The 23,135-nt window shown below is 36.6% G+C and overlaps 1 protein-coding gene across 13 annotated transcripts in view; it reads left to right on the top strand.

The window, feature by feature from the left end:
• Positions 1-23,049, top strand: part of GPCPD1 (glycerophosphocholine phosphodiesterase 1) — a 48,979-nt gene extending 25,930 nt beyond the window's left edge. For 7 of the 13 annotated variants that reach the window (XM_074579157.1, XM_074579154.1, XM_074579155.1 and 4 more), the window contains exons 8-20: positions 2,457-2,703; positions 3,788-3,950; positions 4,040-4,172; positions 4,406-4,460; positions 6,135-6,227; positions 8,122-8,199; positions 9,306-9,345; positions 10,143-10,204; positions 11,620-11,685; positions 12,668-12,804; positions 14,010-14,145; positions 14,486-14,646; positions 21,261-23,049. In XM_074579157.1, the coding sequence (XP_074435258.1) occupies positions 2,457-2,703; positions 3,788-3,950; positions 4,040-4,172; positions 4,406-4,460; positions 6,135-6,227; positions 8,122-8,199; positions 9,306-9,345; positions 10,143-10,204; positions 11,620-11,685; positions 12,668-12,804; positions 14,010-14,145; positions 14,486-14,646; positions 21,261-21,465 (1,576 nt within the window). In that variant the 3' untranslated portion in view covers positions 21,466-23,049. Of the gene's footprint in view, positions 1-2,456; positions 2,704-3,787; positions 3,951-4,039; positions 4,173-4,405; positions 4,461-6,134; positions 6,228-8,121; positions 8,200-9,305; positions 9,346-10,142; positions 10,205-11,619; positions 11,686-12,667; positions 12,805-14,009; positions 14,146-14,485; positions 14,647-17,553; positions 17,654-21,260 lie in introns of all 13 variants that reach the window. The other 6 variants (XM_074579164.1, XM_074579162.1, XM_074579161.1 and 3 more) reach the window with 1 other exon arrangement.
• The last annotated feature ends 86 nt before the right edge of the window (positions 23,050-23,135 follow it).

The following is a 23,135-nucleotide window of genomic DNA, read 5'->3' as shown; positions in this document are numbered from 1 at the left end:
TTAAACTGTTAAATATGTATAAAGCAGATGTAATAGCACAAGTTAAGTGGTAGGTAACAGGTGTCTTTCACAAATACTTATTCCATACTTGCCCTGGTGTTTCCTGCTTCTTGGCTGGAACTGTAGTGTTCTTAAGTAGTTCTCTGCTATTACTTTCAGAGAGTTTTCTTTGTTCTTTTTTCTTCTTGAAAAGAGCAGAATGGAAGTGGAAACTGGGGGAAAGGAAAGGGAGAAGTCTTCCGGGTTTTTTGTTGCTGACTACTTCTTTTCCTCAATGAAATAAACAGCCCTTTCCATGTAATACATCGTTAATTCCCCACTGGTATTACAGATTTCCAGTCAGCGTGGGTTGTGGTGATAATAGCATTCTCTAATCACTTCTGTTGCTATTTCGATCAGTTTGGTGGTTTTATCTGCAGAGGTGTCTCAAAAAGCAGACATTATTATAACTATGCAGTTGACTGACAGAAGTGGGTATCTTAGTCCTGATGTTTTGAGGACTGCACTATTGCCTCAAGTGTTTGATCTCCTCCTTCTCTTTAATTTCTGGTATCTGGAGTTTGCTCTTTCTCCCCCGCCCTCCTTCTCCCCTGGCCCCTTTCCTTCCTGCACGTGGTGTGGTGTGGTTTTTTTTGGTTTTTTTTTTTTTGAGCTCTGTGGTTGCCAAACTTTATCCCAGCACATATCATTGTAGTGTGTGGTGTAGGCTTGTTTTCTGCATCTTTTGCAGTATATATATTTTTTTTTTTTGCAAAACAATGTAAAAGAACGTAGCGATGTATAAGAACCTCTCCTTCTTAAATAGAGCCTGATGTATCTCTGAATGCATGATGATTGTTACTACTAACAATGCTCAGCAAAAGTGCTTTTTTACAACAGCAATTTTTGCTAGTGTGTTAGTCATGTGTTACTCTTGCCAATGAGAAAGAGGGGAGCAGGACTTCTCGGACCCTTTGACAGACTAACAGTGTTTCTCCCACTCCTAATCTTGCATACAGCCCATCTTGTTTGGAAAGGATTATGGGTCCCTCTTTTCTTCAATGGAAAACATTAAAAAACCCCACAAACTATTTGGTATTTAATTGCTAGAAATCAGATTTTGAGCTTGTAATGTGAGAAATTTCCAGCACGCCACTATCAAAGTGATTTACAGGTCCTTCAGTTAACCTGGGAGTTACTTCTGTATACTCTGTGACTTATTTTGGTGGTCTGACACTTGATTTTTTTTTTTTCAATTTTTGTTTTGTTTTTATCCTTCCCCCACTTACAATTCTTCTGATGAGGGGAAAGTTAATTCTCACTGAAGAATGTTGTATTAAATAAATACTTATGTCCTGTTCTCTAGAGCTTTGCAGTTTTTCCCTGTGTGTTATAGTAGGTAGAGAGATAGCAATTTCTGAAGCCTGATCCTTGTCTAAATTAGATGGTTGAAATCCAAACTTGATAAGCTGGATGCATTGATTAGATACTCTTATTTTCCATATTCTGCATAAAGTTAGATGTGCCTAGGTAGTTCTTGTGACTGTCCCCTTCTATGGCAGTGTCATTTTTCAAGTTTGTGGAGCGTCTATGTTGTGACTTCTGTTTGTGTTTTTTTTTTTTATTTTTATGAGGGTATTAAGAATGTGGACTTAGTGTAAAGGACTTCTGTGATTGTAATTGTCTCGTTGAGATATGACTTCAGTTTTACTAGTGAATTGGCATCCTAACTAAATGATAACTCTTTATCCCATCTACTGCTTAGATGATTTGTAAAGGAATTAGGCTTACTCACATATGCTTCCATCACTGGTATAATTCATTCTATGTGGAAGGTTTGTTCTGTATAATAATGAATTCTCAGTCTTAGAGAGGCTTATTCTTTGTAGTCCAGGATTTTTCAGAAATTATGTTCAGTTTACTTTTAAATGATCATTTAGGATTTCTGAAGGGACTTACTAATTACGTCAGACTATCTTGTTTATGTCTAATAGAATACATTTATCTGCTTTATGCAGTGTTCAGAGATACTTAAAGTTGTGTGTGTGCTTATCAGCAGCCATCAACATTCAGATATTGATCTTGATGATTACTGCTATTTTCAGTGCTTTCCATTAGCCTTTCAGCATTACGGGTATCAATCTGTGGAGAAAGGCTGTCTATTTGGCAGCCCAAATCCTTAATTAGTTTGGTGAAGTGCTGCTTCTCAGACCGCTAGTACAATTTTCACATTTACCCAGGTTCCAGTTCTAGAAGTGACTTGAGCACTTAAATCTGACTAAAATAAGATTTAGACAAAAGCTGCAAACTCTGACTCTTGTGAGGGCCCACTGCGTCGACTGCTGTCCTGTAGGTCATGGTGTTGAGAAAAATCCTTGTGTTGTATGAGCTTCTGGTCAAGCTCCTTTCTAATTCTTCAGTGTTTCCAGAGACACTCCTGTGACTTAACCATTTGTCTTGTATTTCTGGTTGAGTAGAGTAAAATTGACTCTAGAAGGCCTAGAGGAAGATGAGGATGATGAAGAGGGCCAAGAAAAAACATCCCCTACTGTCCCTCAGAAAATGGCAAACACTGTGGAGTTCTCGTTAATAAGTAACAACGAATATAAATGCCGACACTCTCAGCCAGACTGTGGTTATGCTTTGCAGCCAGACCGATGGATAGAATACACGATACAAACCATGGAGCCTGATAACTTGGAATTAATCTTTGATTTTTTTGAGGTATGTCTCTTTACTGCTAAGAAGCAAATCCAGTCTGCCTTTGGGAGTTAGTCAATTACCATGAAGACTTCGCTGTTGGGATAGGGCCATTGCCTGATATTCTTGATCTTTTGGACTCGTGTGAACAAGTTATGAAACTATGGGCTACTACCCCATTTTGCTGAAAGGTTTTGCGAGTCTTCTCGATATGGCACAGAAAGTTTTGCAGTTTCTGCTCATTTAGAAGTCAGTACAAATTAAACTTAAATATTAATGACCAGTACTGCATGTTGTTAGGTTGGCTTGATTTTTATCCTTTATCAGAGATAAGTTTTGCTTATCCTCCTTGAATCTGAACAATGTGTATATAAACTAGATAAATTACAATTGCTTGATCTTAATTTTTAAGTTATAAATAAAAGAGATTTCTCTGAACTAACTAGTTCAAATTAAAACTGGGTATTTGTGGGTTCTCACTACTCCATCTGTTATTTTGCACTCTTTTTTCCCTGAAAGATCTTAATATTCAAAGTCCTTTTTAAAAGAAAACAACTTTTATCTCTTCATAATGTTTATGCAGAAGAAAGTTTTAAGCATTGGTCTAAAAACGCACTTAAGATCGCTTATGTTCGTAACTGTAAAATGGCTATGTAGTTCCTGAACTTGACTATGGTCAAGTGTATGTTCTGTGTGTTAGTTGACCTCCTCCTTCCCTGCAAATGAATACAAAATTATTTTAAACATGTATATTATTTCAGTTCATCTTTGTTCTAAACATGACTTGGGTTTTTTAGAAGACAGACTATTCCACACATGTAATTTTGATCTGAAAAGATGATCAAATCCAAGAGTTTCCAAAGACGAATGTACATGCGTTTTGTAGATTTCCATCAAAAATTTCATATTCCTGATTGAAATTTTCAACACACTGTTACACTAAACAATTTTCAGCCTGAAATTAGTATTTTCTGTAACACGCAACAAATTTCTGTTACATCAGTGCCTGTTTATGTCTTCCTGAGGAGCAAGGAACAAGAGTTTGTTTAGAATTCTCACCTGTGTCTAACAGTAGGTATTTTGGTTTTTTATTTGTTTTGTTTTTTAGGAAGATTTAGGTGAGAAAGTAGTACAAGGTGATGTCCTTCCAGGTCATGTAGGTTCTGCCTGCCTCCTGTCATCTACAATTGCAGAACTTGGAAAGAGTGCTGGAATTCTTACACTTGCTATTATGAGCAGAAATCCAAGGAAGACAATTGGAAAAGTTAGAGGTACAGTTGATGCACACAGATGTAGATAACTTCACTGGAAGTAATCCATTAATTATTGACATGTGAGCCATTTGGTATTTTTCTTGTAGTGGACTACATAATTATTAAGCCGATCCAGGGATACACGTGTGATATGAAGGCTTCATATGCAAAATACTGGAAGCCAAGAACAACTCTAGATGTTGGACACAGGGGAGCAGGAAATTCTACAACAACAGCTAAGTAAGTTAATTTGCATTTTAATCTGAGGATGGTGCTATGTTTAGTTTCACTGACATCAATTGAGGAAGCAGACAGTTTAAAAGAAAAAGCTACAACCCATAATCATTTAAGTCACTTCAACATCAAATGTGGCTGTCTTCTAAAACAGACTTCTGATTTGTATTTCTATTGTTTTAATGGACTTCTGTGCCATGCTGCATCGATCAAAACCTTTTTCTGTGGTGTTATTTCAGACTTGCGAAAGTTCAAGAGAACACCATTGCCTCTCTGAGAAATGCTGCTAGTCACGTATGTACGCACATTGCATGCACCTTGTACCTGTATAATTAAAACTAGCTTGGCTTGTATGCTTAATTCCCATGATTCAGTACAATGAATGGTAATTGCACTGATACAAAATTACATCAAATCGCTGTGTAAGATCGCTGTGTAAGTTCCCTGAGAGATAGGAAGGGAAGTTGTGACCTAATACAGGGAAAGTTTTAATCTCAACCCTGCAGAGGCATAGGGTTGGAATAATTTTGAACAATGAATAAAATTTTGGCTCTGCCTGTCAACATACTCTCAGGTGGCAAAGGTCTCATTCAGGGACTGGTGAGTACCTAAAATTGGTGTCCAAAAATGAGACTCGGGAGCTGAGTTGGTAGAATAAAAGAATCCTTTGTTTCAGTGCTTGCTACAATGAAAACTTGGAATCCTAAGATGAGACTTTCCATTTGGGAGATACTAGCTTCAGATACCTAAATTCTGTGATTTAGGTGGTCACTTCTGTTCCTTCCAATCTGAATCTGAAGCATTATGCTTATTGGCTACAGATTCTGGAGTACCGTACTCCCCAAGAGTCTTAGCTGAAAGCTTTCTCTTGTTTGGCAGTCAGAGTACAGTTTGAACACAGTGTCTGGAGCAGGCACTGACTACAGAGCAAAAAAACCTGCAGCTACTAAATGTTCTTTTTGAACAGTAGCTCTTAATTTCTGGGTAGATGCTGCAGGTTTATAGACAGCTTTTAAAAAGCCCACAAGAAATAAGCATTGAAGCGGAAACTGACTACAGAGCCTTCAGCAGCATCACCAGAGAAGTAATTTCAACTATTTGCAGCTGAAAATGCTGAATGCTATCACTCTAAAAATATTTTTGCTGAGGAAAGGGCTGTAAAAAAGCCAGTCCTATTTTCTTCCTGTACGGATTGAAAGATAGTGTGTGAGTCAGGGTGATAATTTGATAAGTGTTATTCTTGGAAGACTTTCCAAAGAATGATTTACAGACAGTCAAAATAAGTAAAAAAAAAAAAAAAAAAAAACCCAAAAGCAAACAAAAAAAATACAACTTGTTTCTGTGGATTTCTCTTTCCATTTCTTTCTGGCCCTGCCTCTTCTCAGAAAGATTGTACTTAGAGCTCGTTTGATCTTTCTTCCTTTTTAAGCTTAAGAGGAAATAACATGTATTTGAAAAGGACTTGAAAATACTGTATGTAGCTATTTCTGCTCTTGCACATGTAACAACACGCTACTACTGTATTATTCACTAGTGACTCCAGAAGCTCCTCAGTATAGGGAATAGCTCCCTGAAGCTTTGCCAGTTTGTAGCAATCACTTGTCCCTTGGTGGGGAGGAGGGAGGAAGGGCACCATGAAGGCATCTATATTTAAAAGCATCATCTTAGCCTTTCTCTGAAACCAAATTTACAATACTGGAGCGTTACTAGAGGGTTTACAAGATTAACCAAGCTATATGTGTCAGAGCTGCGTTACAGTAATTAAAATACTTCCCCATATGATTTTTTTTTTTCATTTCTAATCCATTGTTGAGTGTGATTAAACTGGAAAGAGCCAGTTGCATTCAACGTCTCATTGATGTCCAGGACCTGTGAATACTTGGCAACTTGTCTGCAGTTCTGTAGTTCTTGTGCATAAATAGCTAATGCGTTTTTGTTTTGTTCTGTGTGTTTTCCAATTTTCTGTAGGGAGCAGCATATGTGGAATTTGATGTACATCTTTCTAAAGATCATGTGCCCATTGTATACCACGATCTCACGTGTTGCATGGCCATGAAAAAGGTAAAGAAGACGATATCTGTATTTTATTGTTAAATGTGACCATTCGGGAAACTAAAATGCGAAGCTCTCATAGAAATAATTCTGGGGCATCAAAGGATGGAATGGGAATAAATATGTGGCGTTACTGCGTGCATAAAGTAGAGCAGGGAAATAGAGTTCTTCCTTTTGATGTTGTAGCAACAGCATTTCAGGTGCGTGGTTTGAGACTCTTCAAGCCTACGTTATAGTTTTTTTTAGCTTTTTTTAACTTATGGTTTGGAAGAAAAAAGCAGACAATTGCACTACGTTCAGTAGCGCCTCGGACTCTCTTAGACTGTCAGTCTTAAAACCGGTTGTCTCTTTTTGGAGGGACAGTCAGTGTGATTCTCAGCATGACTTCTCACTCCTGCTGATACTTAAATGTATACTCCTCTTAAGCAGTTACATGCTCTTAAATGCTCTTTAGGTCAAACCAGTCTACCTTGTTTGGTATCCCAGTAGTGGCCAGTAGATTGAAAGCAGAGAAGTGCAAGAAACAAGGATCCCCTTTGTTTAGGAAGTTTGATTAGCCACAAGTGGCTTGGCTTCCATTAGTTTTTCTAACTCTTTCTTTGACCGTTTTTTACTTCTGCGTTTTGGTCTGCTCTTTACTGTGGGACAGTAAGTGAGGCTGAAGATCTGCTTTTGGATTGCTCGGTGGAACAGAGGAAAGGAGTTAAGACAGAGGTTCTAGGAGCAGGAAAATGGTTCTTGGAAGCAAGTGTCCTGTTCCTTTCCTTGCTTACCTCATGAGGTTGCAGTTGTTCCTTCTTTTTTAACCAAAAACTATTTTCTGCTGTTTTTGTAAGAGGCAAGAGCACTATAACATAAGAAGCAGTGAACAGAGCTGTTACACATACAGTTAAGCATTCCTTAAAAGGTCCTCTGAACAGACTATCACAATACCTCTTAAAAATACCCAGGTTTTATGAAGCATAACAATTGAGTGCTTTCATGGAGTAAAGAGATGTGACACTCCTTAATAATGAGAACACCGTAGGCATAAGAACCTGACTTAAAAAAACCCAAACGCTGAGGTGCTTTTCCATCTGGTCTGTTGCATGTTCTCCTCTGAGGCCAGAATACTTGGCGTTCAGCAGCAGCGCAGAGGTTGGACTCTGCTCTGCTGTAGTTTTCTTCCTTTTCCAGTTCTGGCAGTGAAAGGAAAGCTAGCATGGCAGAGCAGACTGCAGGATAAGTTCTTTCTGTCTTCTTGGCACTAAGTCTGTGTCGTCAAACCCTCACACCTGTTGCGATATTGCAATTTATAAGAAGCTTTGAGTAGTTGTGGAAATGGAACTGTGACTATAAGGGAAATGCATATTCAATGTATGTTGAATCAGTATTGTCTTGTTGAGTAAAAATTTCTTTATAGTGAAGAGGGGAACTGAAAAATGCATTGACAGATGTATTTTTTTTTTTTTCCCCACACACTATATTTTGGGGTCGGGCTGTGTGTGTCTCAGTTTTAGCAGGACACTTGTCTTTTTTTTTTTTATTAGTTTCTGAGATAATAATAAACTGAACTACCTTGGACTATTTTTTAAATGAATTTCTTGCAAACTTTTTTCCTTGAATACATTAACTGATCAAGTTTTTACAGAATAAATGTGCTAACCTTTTCTGAAGATAGAACACTGAAGCCTCTGACTTGCATGAAAGACAAAATCTTATTTTTTCAATTTGATACCTGTTTTATCCCATATGTGGTCTCCTGAAAACTGATCATCTTGCTTGTGTTATAATAAGATATCACTTATATCTTTATCAATAAAGAGAAAAAATTAGTTGCCTTTAATGTTACCATACTAAAAGCCTGTAGACTTTTTTTTGTAGTTTTCAGTGATGCTTAATTATGTATTATTTCTCTTTGAAGAAACTGGATACAGAGCCTTTGGAACTGTTTGAGATTGCAGTCAAAGAACTCACGTTTGATCAGCTGCAGTTGTTGAAGGTATTGTTACTTTGGCTAGTATGATGTGCCATGCGTAGAATTTCAAATTGTGTATGAAGCTTATATTTTTTTTGGAGTTAGTATAGATAGTTTGGGAGAGCACAAGTTTTTAAAACTGTAGAAAAAGTAGCTAATTCCAAGAATAGTACTTTTGCACCAGCATTACAATTTGAATACATTTCATTACTTTTATCTTCTAGAAAAATTGCCTGACAACTTGTGTAGATCTATATCATTATGCTAACATTGATAACTTTTTAAAAATAAGGAAGGCTGAAAGTGGTGGTAGGGTTCATTGAAAGCCAATGCTTTGGAGTCTTTGTTGAGGAAGAAGGATAGCTGTCACGGTCTGTCTAATTTTCAAATGTTTCCCTGGTAACAAGGGAGATCCAGGTTATGTTGAACTACTCTTTGGAGGTGTGGAAGGGTCCGTGATTCAATGGTATGGCTTGGACAAACAGGCTAGAACTAATTGATTGGTTTTATTTAATTAAGTATCGCTGTATCTTCTGAACAGAAACCCCCCCTGCCTACGTCAAGGCGGGGTCAGGGGATGAGACTGGGCCACTGAAGACCCAGCTGAGATAGCTGTCACGGAAGCACCTGGCTGGTCCAAGAACTATATGTTTCTTTTTAATTAAAAATTACTTGGTCTTCTCCTTTTTGTGGAGAATTTGAATGGAGCGAGGGCCTATGCCTGGCCTGATTTTATCTCAGTACTTGACTACATTATAAAAACTGCTGCCTCTGTCTGCACTTGATTGGAAACACAGACTCTGGCATCCAACAGGAGAGGGTTTAATGTTCGGACTTATTCACATCTTAATGTTAAATTATATTATGTGTGTTTCTACCCTTGAATGTGTTTTCTGAATTTTCAGTAAGAATGTTTTTGAGCTTTCCTTGGAACCTCTGTTTTAAAGTTTGAAAGAAAATTGTGGTGTGTGCTCGGATTTCCTTTATTCTTTTACAAATTACTAAAACTGTGTCTATAACAGACCTTTAAACTTAAAAACAATTTAGAAGGAAAATTAGTTACGTTTTACGTGTAGTAAGATTTCTGTGGGTGGAGTATTTGTTAATTTTACTCTTCTTATGCGTTTTAGCTGGCTCACGTGACTGCCCTGAAAGTAAAAGATCACAATGGTATGTACTAGTCTGCAAGAGTCTTGACACTGACATTTATTTATTACCATGTAATGATATGTATTCTGTGGTTGCAGTCGCTTGTTCTAATCACATTTGGCTTCTTCCTGAATATTTCTAAATGCTTATGTAGTTACTTTAATTTTGTGCATGCTATAGAGTTCTTTGCTGGGAAGTAAATACTTGGACAGAAGTTACTCCCTTGGGGAGAGGGGACAGTACGGGAGAAGAAGAATGCATAGATAAATATATTTATTTATGAATAACAAAATTGCCACTTATGTTTCCGTCCTATGCTTCTCTAACTGTACCTTTTTGGCAGCTCTTCAGAACTGCTAACAAGAACTTTGGTAACTGCTGTAGGGTGTCTTATTGGTGCTGTAAATTTTTGGCCTTAATTCATCCCCCTTTATAGGGACAGCAAACTGCCAAAGTATCTCGCACATTCTACCTGTCTGGGAAAAGATAAAATCAGTAATAAACCTTGACAGGCAAGGCTGCTTCTACTGGACATGATGCAGTGACTGAAAGGGTGAGGGAAGGGAGAAGCTGTTTCTAATAAATATTCTGTCAAGGCTTTTATTAGGGGTCAAAAAATTTTCCCAGTGGCAAAACAGGAATTGCCACCACCATTGTTGGAGTATGTCAGCGATAGAGGGAAGGCGTAAGTAATCAAAAGATAGACCCGATTCCATTCTTTACTCTTAAAGGCCTTATGATTTTGAGCCAGTCTTGTTTTTGCTGGTATTAGCAGTGCTGCTATTTGTTGTGATTTGATATTTTGTATTCCTTTTCAGCATCTTTTAAAGAAGAAGAAAATTCTGCTTTTGAGACGCAGCCATTTCCCTCTCTGCAGAGGGTAAGTAGTGAATATAGAGCAATAGAGAATGATGATTCTGGAACGTGAAAAGATGTGTCTTTCTTTGTTTTGCACACGTAGCAAGGGTTGTTCATTTTTGGTTTGAGGCCTCCATTATCGATGCTGGAACTGAGAACATAGACTTTATTGCTGGCCACTGGAGCCTTTTCAGTGCTTAAAAATAATAATTTGCCTATCTTTCAAGCTTCCTAATTCACGAACCCAAGTTGTATAGCTCAGGATACACTCAGTTTACATCAGTTGGTTAACATCAGGGCATTGCATTTTAATGCATCGACAGTTATTTTCTAATTTTGGAAAAAAACTGGCCTTTGGCAATTCATCATGTACTCTTGGCCATCTAGCAGAGCCAGACACAGAGAAATGTTAAGTGAATTTCTACTATGTTCCCATTTATGACTATTTGCCAACTCTGGGCTTTGTGTTGGCTTACTTTTCACAGAAACAACTGACAATTGTTGACCAAACACAGTTTGTTACCATTTACAAGGTTTTTTTTTTTTCTAGAGCTACTATTTTTTTTTTCTCCCTACTGTTTTTCCTGATGTCTGAACTGGTCATTAAGATGCCTTTTAGGGACTTGTTTTATACAATAATACTGCTTTTTGTATGGATTATGGAGATGATTAATATCCAGTTATTTATAGGCTCCTGTTAGAGCATGTATGAAATACCCATCAGTTACAGGTGATATGCCCCACTGTATTTTTTTTAACTGTTTAATCAGATTACTGCATAACTACAGAAAATAGATAACTTTGTGTAATAGACTAAACTACTCAGGTTCAATTCCTCTACCTGATTCCCCAAATTTAATTTCCTTCCTATAAGAGAGAGTATGTTAACTTTCTTTGGTATCTGACATCTTTATAGGGTTAAAGAATCATCTGCCAACATTTCCTTAATTTCATTAGCTGTTAGCTTCACCTTTTGGTTTGAAGTCACCTTATAAATAATTCTTTACAAGAATTTCACATACTTTTGTTCTCATCATCATAATGGCAAGCTCATGGATTTCATACTTAAGACTATGTGTTACTTTTTTACTTTCAAAAAAAACTTCCTGGAGAAGTAAAAAAACTTTTCTTCTTTAGGAGTACAAATGAGGCATTTCTCACACATATTAAGGTGAACTGACTTGCATTGTACCTTGTGAAAATATTGTCCTTCAGATTTTATCAATTTTTATGTATTTCCTAACTTTAAACTGAAGTAGAAGGTGGTGTATATGTATTTTGTGTTACATGTTAAAGAACATGTAAAAACTTAGGGGTTTTCTTCTACTGTTAGATCCCATTGGCATTAAATTCTAATGTATTCTCCTGGTAACTACCCTTATAGTGTGTAGTTTTCCTCCTTTGCTGTGGGGTCTCTTCATAATGAATTTTTTTCAGGTCCTGGAGTCTGTTTCTGAAGATGTTGGGTTCAACATAGAGATAAAATGGATCTGCCAACAAAGGGTAAGTAAATGGAGACGAGATTTACTTTGATACTTTGCCATTCTCATGGCTAAAGCTTGTAATTTGATGTGGCGATTTATGAGATACAAAGGCATAATTTTGGGTTTTTTTAATATCCCACTGTCTTTAAAACCAGGAGTATAATAGCACCACTCTAGCAAAGGAACAAACTTACTCTTCAAACAATAGGACGTATTTATAGCATTGAGTTCATAATGCAGCTCAGACTGCTTTTAGTAGAAGACTCTAAAGTCAGTGGATCACACCAGGTCAGGCATGCTGTACGTGGGAAAAGCAACAAGAAATTCAAACTCTCCTGGCCTGGTGCAGGCACAGCTACAATGTGGTGCGGTAATACAAGCAACTGTTTCCTCCTCGTCCATAGTACTGTGGACTCAGCTGGATTGCTTAGTGCTCGGTCTAGAAGGAAATGGTTGTCATGGCTAGGACTGGAAGGCTGGAGTGGGGGAAAGAAACTTAAGTAGAAGGGTAGGTGGAAGTCTGTATGCAGAGAGACATGCTAATGCTCTTGGAGATGGGCCAACTGCAGAAAGTCTGGTACCTGCTGTTCTCAAAGCCAAAGGATAGCGCGTTGTTTTGTGGTTTTTTTTTTCTACAGATCTTATGGTTGCCTTTTTCTATGTAGAAATAGCAATACAAAATACCTGTAATAGCTTTTAGCGATCTGTCCTGGAATTCCTTTGTGTTTTCAAAATTAGAAAAGTCTTCATAAAAACTTTCCCCTTGGATGGGAAAATTGTGAATTTTTCAGTGACTCTTACTGGTGTTAGAATTTGGCTTCACCTCACAGACTGACAGTCCTGTAGAGCTGTAAATCGCATTCAGGAGACTGAAAGAGTGACTTCCGTATTCAAACTTGTAAACTGAATTCTTATTTTGCTCAGGTTTAATAAGAGACTTTGTTAAAATCATTTTATCAAACATTTATTTAAATGGCTGAAACTTTCCTTTCTTTTTCTAGGATGGACAGTGGGATGGCAACTTGTCAACTTACTTTGATATGAACCTCTTTCTAGACATTATTCTAAAAACTGTTTTGATGAATGCTGGAAGAAGAAGAATTGTATTTTCTTCTTTTAATGCAGATATTTGTACAATGTAAGTCAAGAAGAGATAAAGAATGTATTTTCTTCTTTTTGTTTTTATTTTGGTGAAATTTACTTTGGATGTAAGAATGCCCAACAGGAAACAAATAACACAAGTTTTGATTGCACCTAAACTGTGGGTGCCAAAATAGTTGGGAATTGAAACAAGAACACTTTGCCATTTGAGCTGCGTCAAAAATAAAATAGGAGAATAAAGTCAAAGTAGGTATTTTTGTCAAGTGCCTTCCTGAATGCTTCAGTCTTTCTTGGCACATCAAAATAGGTCGAGATTTCTTCTGGTAGTATCATGAAGTCTTTCAGTCCTACTTGAGGGGTATGCAAGCCTAACTTACAAACAAAATCATCTTGTTAAAGGTTTTTTGCTATATGTGGCTCTTAAAAAGGCTAGAAAATGAAACAGCTTTGGATTACCTGTGTTTGTTTTTTTGGGGTTTTGGTGGGTTTTTTTTGTTCAAGCAATTTGCTTTCCTCTTGTGGAATGTCATATTGAAGGTATTGGGGCACAGAAGAAGCATAGGAGTTGAACCGGGGAACAAACATTTGGGGTACATAAGAACTAACAATATGCTTTAGTACTTTGGAACAAGAAGTGATTTAGCACTGTCAATGAAAGGCTTTATGGAAATCTCATTTGATGGGAGAGTGCACTGATGAAATGGCATTAAGGATAAATGGGCAGAACAAAACCAAATCAGGGTACTGAGAAATGGGTTAGGAAGCAAGTGAGTAAGAGTGTAACACGCTAATCTGAAAACTTTGCTTCCATCTGTTGTTATTTCATACCGCTGTACTGGCATCCAACTTGAAAAATACGTTAGTAAGGTTAGGTGTTGGATATTGACCATGTTTATAAATTCTTATCATGAATCTTCATTTAACTTTAACATGCATTAAGAAGAAAATTACAGAATTGAACAGTCTTTGAGGATTTTATATAAACATTTTGAGGATGTGGGTCTGCGTTCAACTTGAAGTCTGGCTTTCCTTAAACTGTATGTTAATCTATAATAGTGGCAAAAGAAAGAGTTTGGAGCAGTTTGTCAAATAGTTTGATACTAAAACGTGGTGCCATCTCATTGCACCAGCCAGGATCTAGAAGAACATGCAGTGGAGAGCGTAATTCTCCTCAAATAGTAAGATTGAATTCTCCTGCTTTTTAACACATTTGCTAATTGCAAACTTTTTTTTTCCTAACAGGGTTCGGCATAAGCAAAACAAGTATCCTGTGTTATTTCTCACCCAAGGAGAATCTAAACTCTATCCAGAACTTATGGATCTTAGATCTCGTACAACTCCAATAGCCATTACTTTTGCACAGTTTGAAAACTTGCTGGTAAGCTGACACGTTCTGGTATTTACTCTGCAGTAAAATGAAACTAAATTATGACTCCTTGTTGTAAATCTATTGTTTTTGACACTAATGCTTAAAATCACAATTAACCTCATAAAAGAAATACACTAATATCAAACTGCCAAAATAACGTCCTTTGTTTCAAATGTCTGTTTAATACATTGTTTAAAAAAATAGTGCTATCGGTAAACTCTCTAATTGTATTCAGTTATTTTTATTATTACAGATGAAATCGTAAGGAGCTGTGTGTCAAAAGATTAAACAAAGCTGATGTGAGTGTGTTTCAGAAACATGGATTTTAATTGAAGTCTTTATATTTCAGGGAATTAATGTGCACTCTGAAGATCTGCTGAGGAATCCATCGTTTATTAAAAGGGCCAAATCTAAAGGCCTGGTTATTTTTTCATGGGGCGATGATGCAAATGACCCAGATAACAGGAAGAAGTTGAGAGAATATGGTGTTCATGGGCTCATATATGACAGGTACTTCATTTTGGTTTAAAAATAATAAAGCTGAGAAACTACTGTATCCTGATTCTTGTGAAATTTCACATTGCTTTTTGATTGACTGGGTGCAGAATATCTTCCTTTTGTACTAAAAGTACAAGGAGTTCATAAACCCAGATCAAGAACAAGACCAACACTAATTCCTACTCTTTTTGTTGTATATATAAAGCAAAATAACTTTTGTTTCTCCTGAGGCTAACGTAAATGTAATTTGATTTAGTGCATGGCATACACATTTAACATGTCTTTAACATTCCTAATGATAATTTGTACACGACAGAAGGACAGTATTATTTACGTGTTTGGCTGAAATCTTCAGCTTTCTACATTTAGTTATGAAAACGGTTAACACAACTTGGAATAAATGATTGTAACTTATTTTTTTGCTAACATTCTGTTGTGTTTCAAAGCTGTGAATTCATCATTTTTCCTATTAAAATTAGCTTGGAGTGACTCACAGGGCAAACTGCCAAATTAGTCACTTCAGAAAGTAGTTATTATACCTACACAGGTGGACATCGGAATACTGTGGTCAATCTTTGGACAAAAATTAATTCCTTACAAAACTCAAAAGTTTTAGCTCTTATCATAAAAGATGTGAAATTCATTATTACCTGATGATGATTAATTTGGAAAGCTGTATTAAATTAGAATTTCTGATAGATTACAAAGAATGTAGTTGGGAAAGGATTAAGTGTAACTGAAGTGTCAAATTATAGACAACTTTCAAACCTTTTGCTTTAGCAAGAGCGTTGCTTTGCATATTGTTTTACTTAAAAAAAAAAAAAGCAGAAAAGGATCAAGTAGATCAAGTAATTGTCAAGGGCTTTGTTTTGTAAAGTCTCAAGTTGACATATTTAGAGGCAAGAAATCAAATATGTTTACTCTTAAAGTTCTGGGCTCCCAGTTTAAAAAAAAAAATTAGCTAACTCCCTTCAATCTATTCCTAACTATTGAGAGTCCTGCCAGAGCGCTGGGTCCAGCGCTTCTCTGGTTTGCTGGGGGTCTCCCTTCCTGTACCGTATAGAATGTCTCTGTCTTTTCATTGGTGGTAAAAAGAAATAAAAAGATTTTTACGTTGTGGATCAGTTTCAGACTGAAGTAATTGAAACATAAGTCCTCTTTCCTGCTAAAGCAGTGGTACGTGTAGTACCTCCCCTGCAACTCGGGAGTGGAGCTCCTTTGGTAGATCAAAAAATCTCTCTGGGCTAGTGTGCAGACGGAATGCTTCTCTGGCTCTTTAGTGTACAGTCTGTGTACACTGTGGTGAAATATGGTCCTATGGTATGCATAACTTGAAGTGATTAATTATTGGTCTATAGAAAGGTGTGGTGTTTTAATCAAGTACTACTGCCTAAAGTGTTCTTACGAAATACCTGTTCACTGATGTCTGCTAATCCAGTCTTCTAGAGTTATTAATTACTCCTGATGTAATAGATACAAACTACTATGGTAAAATAGTAAGACAGGTGATGGCCTTATATCTGACTTCATGTTACTTTTATTACTTTAGACACTTAATTGCTCAACGCTACTTAAATAATATTGCATTTAGGTCAAGGCTGCAAGTCTGTTACGTGTCATCTTATGTTCCCTTTTGTACTGTTCAGTGTGTTTCAAGTTGCAGTATAATAGCAGAACACCTTTAGCCTCACCTTTTGATGACTAACCAGTTCATTGGAATTGCTTATGGGCTGAATTCCTTTGTGGATTTAACTGAACAAAAAATTCTCAACCTTTCTGTGCTATTTAGACCATCTAGATTCATAAGAGTATTCACCTCTCTTCTCACTGCCTGCCCCCTGTATCTCTTCCCTCTTGTTGACATCTTTCCGCTTCATTAAGAAGAACCCCAAAATTAATATTAATTCCAAAGCTTTTTAAAAAACAGCAGTTCAGTGGTGCATTTTTTCTTTCTTTATCAAGTTACAAACTGCAATTGAGTAGCAAACAGTTATCTCATTTCAGTATAATTGTTGCAGGCTCGTTAACTCCAATTTCTAAATGTTACTGACCTCTTTTTTCTGTAGGCCAAAACAAATATTGGAATGTTCCTTTACAATTCTTAATATTTTTTCAAAACTTACTAATTATCTGAATAGAATTAAATTTAATCTTAATATAGGTTTCTCTGAAGCAACATGACATTTTCTGAAAATTCCATCAGGTATCTCAAGCTGGACACTTTGAAATGCGGGTGGTACCTGCAGGTCCTGGATGACAAGTCTAAATGTAAAACCTGGCACCAGGTGTTTCCATTCACAGTTAGAACTGCTGGGTAAAGGGACAGTCTTTCAAATCATTTGAGAGTATGAAGTTAGTATCAAGAGTTTAAATTGTCAAAAGTTTAAATAGGTATGGTGTAAGCATGCGTATTCTGTGCTGTTTGAAGTTTAGAAATAGATAAATTCAAAACTACAGTGTAGCAGAAATCCAGTAAAGAGAGAGATGTACATGCCTGGTTCAAGGTCTAGAATAAGCAGGGACTGCAGTAATCTGTTTATTAGTGTAAAGCCAGTTTATGCTGTGGTTGCATCTTCAAATTCCAGTGTATTTCCAGGGCTGAATCAAGATGTGCTTCTTCCATGGCTTCTGCAGAATTTTGGTTCTCCGGACTTAAGGCAAAGTCCAGATATTTATCAAAAATTGCCGTGCCTGGTGTTTTGAGTTGCTGTTTACTAGACCTTTACTTAAACCATCTTAAGTGTTATTTGTCTGAATAAGCTAGGAAGTTAATACAGGAATTTTAGTGAATTTTAGGTTGCTTGGATATGGCCCTGAGTTATTTTGACTGCATGCGGTAATTATTTCAAAGATTATGAACTGTCTGGGTAGAGATGATTTCTATAAGCTACTTTTTCCAAACTTTAATCGTCTGTGTAGAATTGAGCAAAACATTGTAGCTGCTTGCGAAGATGGCAGAAAAACTGTGTCCTGAATACCAAAAGTTGCTGATACCAGTGTCGGGCAAAAAAATATACAGGTAGGGGTCTGACTTTGTTTTGCATGGAGAAAAAGTGCAAGACTAAATCTGGGAAGCTTATAAACGCCAACGCTATTAAAAGCACGATCTCGCTGGGGCAGGGGAAAGAATCTCCCCCCTGCCCCCCCCCAGTCCTTTCTCCACTTGGGCTGCAGATTGTTAGACATACACAAAATCATCAAGCCAAATGGATCATCTAGTGCAGCTACCGGAACAATATTCTGTTTTTTTCCAGTGTTCAACTAGCTTTCATTTTGGCATCTAAAATATCCAAACTACTTGTGTAGTTTGCGCAGAAAAGGTGTTGCTGCGTCTGCCTCCAGGCTTTTCTTTGGGCCCTAATCCAGAAAGGTACTTTAAATGCATGACTGGGTATCTCCTGTTCACACAGAAAACTAAATCTCATGCTTAAAATGCTATATTAGTTTGATGTTTAGATTTTATTTAGAGAAGAAACTTTAACCTATTGTACTGAAGTTCTCTGTATTGGCAAAAATTATGAATTTTAAAGTAGGATTTGAGAGGTGATTTGTCTGGTATTTTTCTCCTGGATGAGGTTTGTAAACAGTCCAGGAAATACTTCTGTGTTTGAATATACTTAACTCAGTAAGAACAATGCAGTCTTAGGTTTTTACAGCAGTTGGCTATATATTAAATACCAACGTGGAGAGGGGGTGGGTGCTAAATTATACTTGCATTTTCTGTTTTTTTTTATTCACTTGACATGGTCTGAGTTCTGTTTGTTGAATAATACGCACAGCTGCATGAAAATATTACATTGGTAATCCTTAAACATTTTTGCTGAAAGCTTTTCCGTGAGAATCTTAAGCATGTTTGTCTCCTCTGTAAACACTGCAGTTCCTTACGGCTGCATGTTGCGTTTGCAGACTCCAGGAAAAAAAGCTCTATGCTCTATTAGTGACTTTCCAAAACTAACACAGATTTAGCTGGTAATAAAGGCCAAAAGCATTCAAAACACTTTTCAAAACTGGACGACTGTCTAAATCGGCATCATTTTATTTGCCTGAAACTGAATGTTACTTAGAGAAATAACAGCATGGATATATGTAGGAAGTTAACTGGTATTAGTTGATTTATAATTTGATCTACTCAATGACTGAATTAAGATGTTACACAATGGCAGTGTGTAACATTGTGTCTTTTCCTGTTTTGTGAATTGCAAATTAAACTCAAGTTTACGTTGACATGTAAAGAAAAATGAAAAGTTTCAATTAAAAGCTTCATAAAGTATTTTGGTGCTGCTGACTGAGACTTGCTGGATGTATGTGTTTTCAGAGGTTGCAAAAACACTTAATAGGCACAAAGCACATCAGTTCTATGCCCACTGCATAACCCTGGAATGTCCTGCAAAGCTTTTTGTAGAAAGTGCTAATTTAAATTACTACAAAAGGACTTCCCAGTCTTCTGCAAGACTTGCTTATTAATAGGACATCAAATGGAGGAACTTTGGTGTATAGTTACTTATAAAAAATTGTCCTGTTGAAGAATAAAGGATAGGGAGATGAGAGTTTATTCCTTATTCCGATATGTGATGTTGGAAATAATTCATACCAGAAGTCCTGGAGCTATGCTCTCGTTTTGCCAACTGCTGGTGTACTTTTATGGACCCAAACGAAAAGGGGGGACAAGAAATTCTGAGGTACAATGATAGCTGTGCCTCAACTTGTCTTCTCTGCTTTTGGTTTAGAGGAATCACTGTATATGCATTGGAGCGGACTGGTTCCAGTGGACAGTCTGAAAGGCACTTGGAGGGCTGGACTTGTCAAAAATCTCAATTGAAAAGAACTGAATGTGAAGGAAGAGTTACAGAATTCATGCTTGCCCTAGTAAAGAACTAATAAAATACCTGCCAGAAGCTGCTTAGAAACATGCTTAGCCGTGTTTTAGGAACAAGGAGCTCAGAAACATACCTTTGCACTTCTAGTGATGAGAGTTTAAGATTGGCACTTCCTGAGGTGTGTTGCTGTACAGAAGACTATCTTCTAATTTCAGTGCTTTGTCTTGAATGCATAGAGAAATTTATGATGTGTAAGCTAACTTAACTGAAGGAAGCACAGGTCGTACCTGCATCCTGGGAGGGAGGAAGGAAGGAAGGAAAGTTGGGCTTTTATTTTGCAGATAGCTTCTATTAGGCGATTTTGGGTCATATTTTAGGCCTGTATTGGATTATAGGTGCTGTGCAAGTAACTTAACTACTGTGCCTTCTGTTCATATTTTATAAAACTGGAAAGCATTTGTCCTCACTTACAGGAACTTCTTTTCAGAAACTATCTGTGGTCTTACTGTAGGCAATGTTATCCATAACTATGTTTCCTCATTTGAATCCTATTTACTGTTATCACTCTTTGAGCTGCATATTATTTTTGATGTCTTGGACTTGCCAACAGTTCATAAATTGTCTTGCCAGGGTAAAAAGACACCTGGCACGGTATCATGTAGCACTCTGTTGTTTTGGTTATGACATTGTGTTCCTTTTGGACATAACTTAGAATTATGATACGAAAGAGAAAGGATGATGGAATAAAAACAAATAACGTTCTTAAAGGAATCATAAACGGAAGTATGAATATTCATAAGAGACTAAGGCAGAAGCTACAGTAATTCCTTCCAGAAGTTTTCATTTGAGGGAGATGAACCTGGGGACCTGCAATACCTGAAACTTTATATGCGCAATAGCTACAAGTGAGGGGAACTGGATACCAGGATTTAAATTTTGGATATAAATAACATAGTGATGTTAGAAATCAAAAGTTGGGAGATGAGAATATATCCTTGTTATAGTAAGTGTTGTACCAAGTTTAGTTTACAGGAACATGAATGAGTTTACTTTTATAATGCATTACACCAAAATACTATTTGAGTGTTTGAGTTGTGTTCAGTGCCTACACTGTCAAACTCAAAATGTCTTTTGGATTTGGAGAATAATCTGGTACAATGTTGACAATTCAAATCCTGCAACTTTGTTTACATATGTGAAAACAAGAAAGTGAAAAGAGGATATGCTATTTAAAATAATATAGATTGTTAAGTTTGCATTAGGCATAAATAAAGATCAGGTTTTCTGTTTTTCACTCTTCACCTAATACTGTAATGGTAATCTTTAAAAAAAAAAAAAAAAAAAAAAAAGGTTCTGAATTGGGGGGTGGTGCTGAAATACTTCTTGAAACAGTAAGTATAAACTCCAATCAGTATTATGTACAAGTAGTATATCACAGTCTGTTCAAATGATCTCTCTGAAATTTCTTACGCTTTTAAGTTTGAAGCCTGGAACTCTGCTCTTACTTCACTGCATAGTGCCACCTGTAAAATCACATTTTTCAGGAGAGTAAGTGAGATTAATGACAGAGGGTAGCTTTTTAGTATATCCAGTGAAGCATTAACCATTGTGTAAAAGGAATACTATTTTATATTGCAAGATAAGCAGCAAAACTTAGGGTACTAACCTTGAACATATGTTTTCATAGACTTGCTGATACCAAATTTTACTCTAGTAAGGAAAAAAAATCCCAGTTGCTTCATCTAGTCTAAATTTCTGTGAGCTGTCAGGTTATACTCATCAGTGTTTTTTCTTTTCTCGTTTATTCAGGATATATGACTCGAATCCTGAACAACCAAATATATTCCAGGTGGAGCAGCTGGAACGTCTCAAGAAAGAATTACCAGAGTTGAAGAGCTGTGTGTGTCCCACAGTTAGCCACTTCAAATCCATATCTCCATGTAAATGTCATCATAGTTGCCTGGAAGAGAAAACTGTAGATAACTTGAAGAGTGTTCAAATGCAAAAGGACTGATTCTAGGCAGAATGCTGTTTTGTATCTATTTAACTTTCACCATTGGAACAGTGCTGTCTATGCCTTCAGGTTGGTTTGTTTTGTTTTTAAGTCCCCAAATAGCAATAACTGTGTTCCTTCTTTCTGACAGGACTCGATAAATTTTCAAACAACGTTAAAATATTCAGCCATCTATAGTTATTGTTCCAGTTTACATATACAGGTTTAACTTTTTCCTATAATCAAGTCTCAAATCTTGAAAAAGAAAATTAACACTAAGTGTGTGTTTAAAAATAAAAAATAATAATTTAGCAGTCTTGAGGAGTAGAAGCTCAGAAACTAAATTGTAGGGAAATTACAATGATATGCTGAAAAATTGTTTTGACTTTGATTTTACTTCAATGCTACAGCTTGTCAGCCTCTGTCTGGCAACAGGAAATTAAGAAAGTGATTGTAAGATACATATAATTAGGTCTGGCCTGAATAAATTGGTACCTCATATATATATATATATATGTATTTGCACTGATACATCCACCTGTACAAAGCTTTGTGCCATTTTAAAATATCTATATATTTTTAAGTAATCTGCAATGCATATTAACTCATTTTTTCCCTACTTCATCGGACACTTAGGCTGCTGCCATTATTTCCTGATTTGCCAATTCATTGGTACAGTGTCTGTGTATAGCAGTCAAGGGTGAACCACAAGTATGACTTTTTTCTTTCATTAATCTCGCACAGGCCTGCTAAACTTTAGAAATGTTGCAAATAATTAACAGAATTACAGAAACAACTTCAGTGGTTGAGAATCTTTTTTGCACAGTAACCTTAATAAACAGAATACGTAACATGCACAACCTCTACAAAATGCATGCTTTAGTTACTAAGCATGAACTCTAGGTGTTTGCTGAGGTCCTTGCATCTTTACGGTGCTAGTTATGTGTGAAGGGTGCAAGGACTAACTCAACTACTTAATCTTCTTTGCCTAAAACCACAAGCCTATTTTTGAAGAAAAGGCTGTACCATACATGGTTTGTCTTATTTCCATAATACAAACTACTAGCTTTTGTATTTTGCAAGGGTTTTTTTTCTTTGTTTGTTTTGTTTTTTCCTTGGAGCAAGAATCACAAATGTACTGAATTCAGATAATCGATATTCTGTTGGCTGGTATCTATCCTCTGTAATTTATTACAAAGTCATAGTTTAGAGTTCTTAATAGATAGGTATGCATGTCCTTTTTCCTCCTGAAGTTGCAGGTCATGCCAACACAACAGCTGTAACTTTCTACCGAAGTGTTAATGTATAATAAGAATGGAAAATATTTATTTTTTTCTCTTGTAAATTGACAATGAAAACAATAGTGTGTACTATATTCTTTATATACAGTCATTGCTACATAGAACCGATTGTACAGAGTAAAGCCATTGCAAATAAGTGCTTGAGCCTGCACCGCTGAGCAGTTTGAAACAAACAGCTTGTTTCAACTTGCCTTGTGCATTTTAGTATTTAAAGTTCGTTTGTCCTGCACAAACAGCACAGTAATGATTAGGTATCTGGAAACTGTCTTTTATTTAAAAAAAAAATTAAACCAAAATTTGAAAATGTGTGAGTTGTGTGTTTTGGGAGAGAGGGGGCACTTGAACCCAGATCTTGACATCAAGAACCTGCGGCTGTTATCTGACACAGGA

The sequence above is a fragment of the Larus michahellis genome, chromosome 3 (assembly GCF_964199755.1).
Source record: "Larus michahellis chromosome 3, bLarMic1.1, whole genome shotgun sequence".
In the NCBI taxonomy this organism is placed as follows: domain Eukaryota; kingdom Metazoa; phylum Chordata; class Aves; order Charadriiformes; family Laridae; genus Larus; species Larus michahellis.
This window is presented reverse-complemented; position numbering and strand designations above follow the sequence as displayed.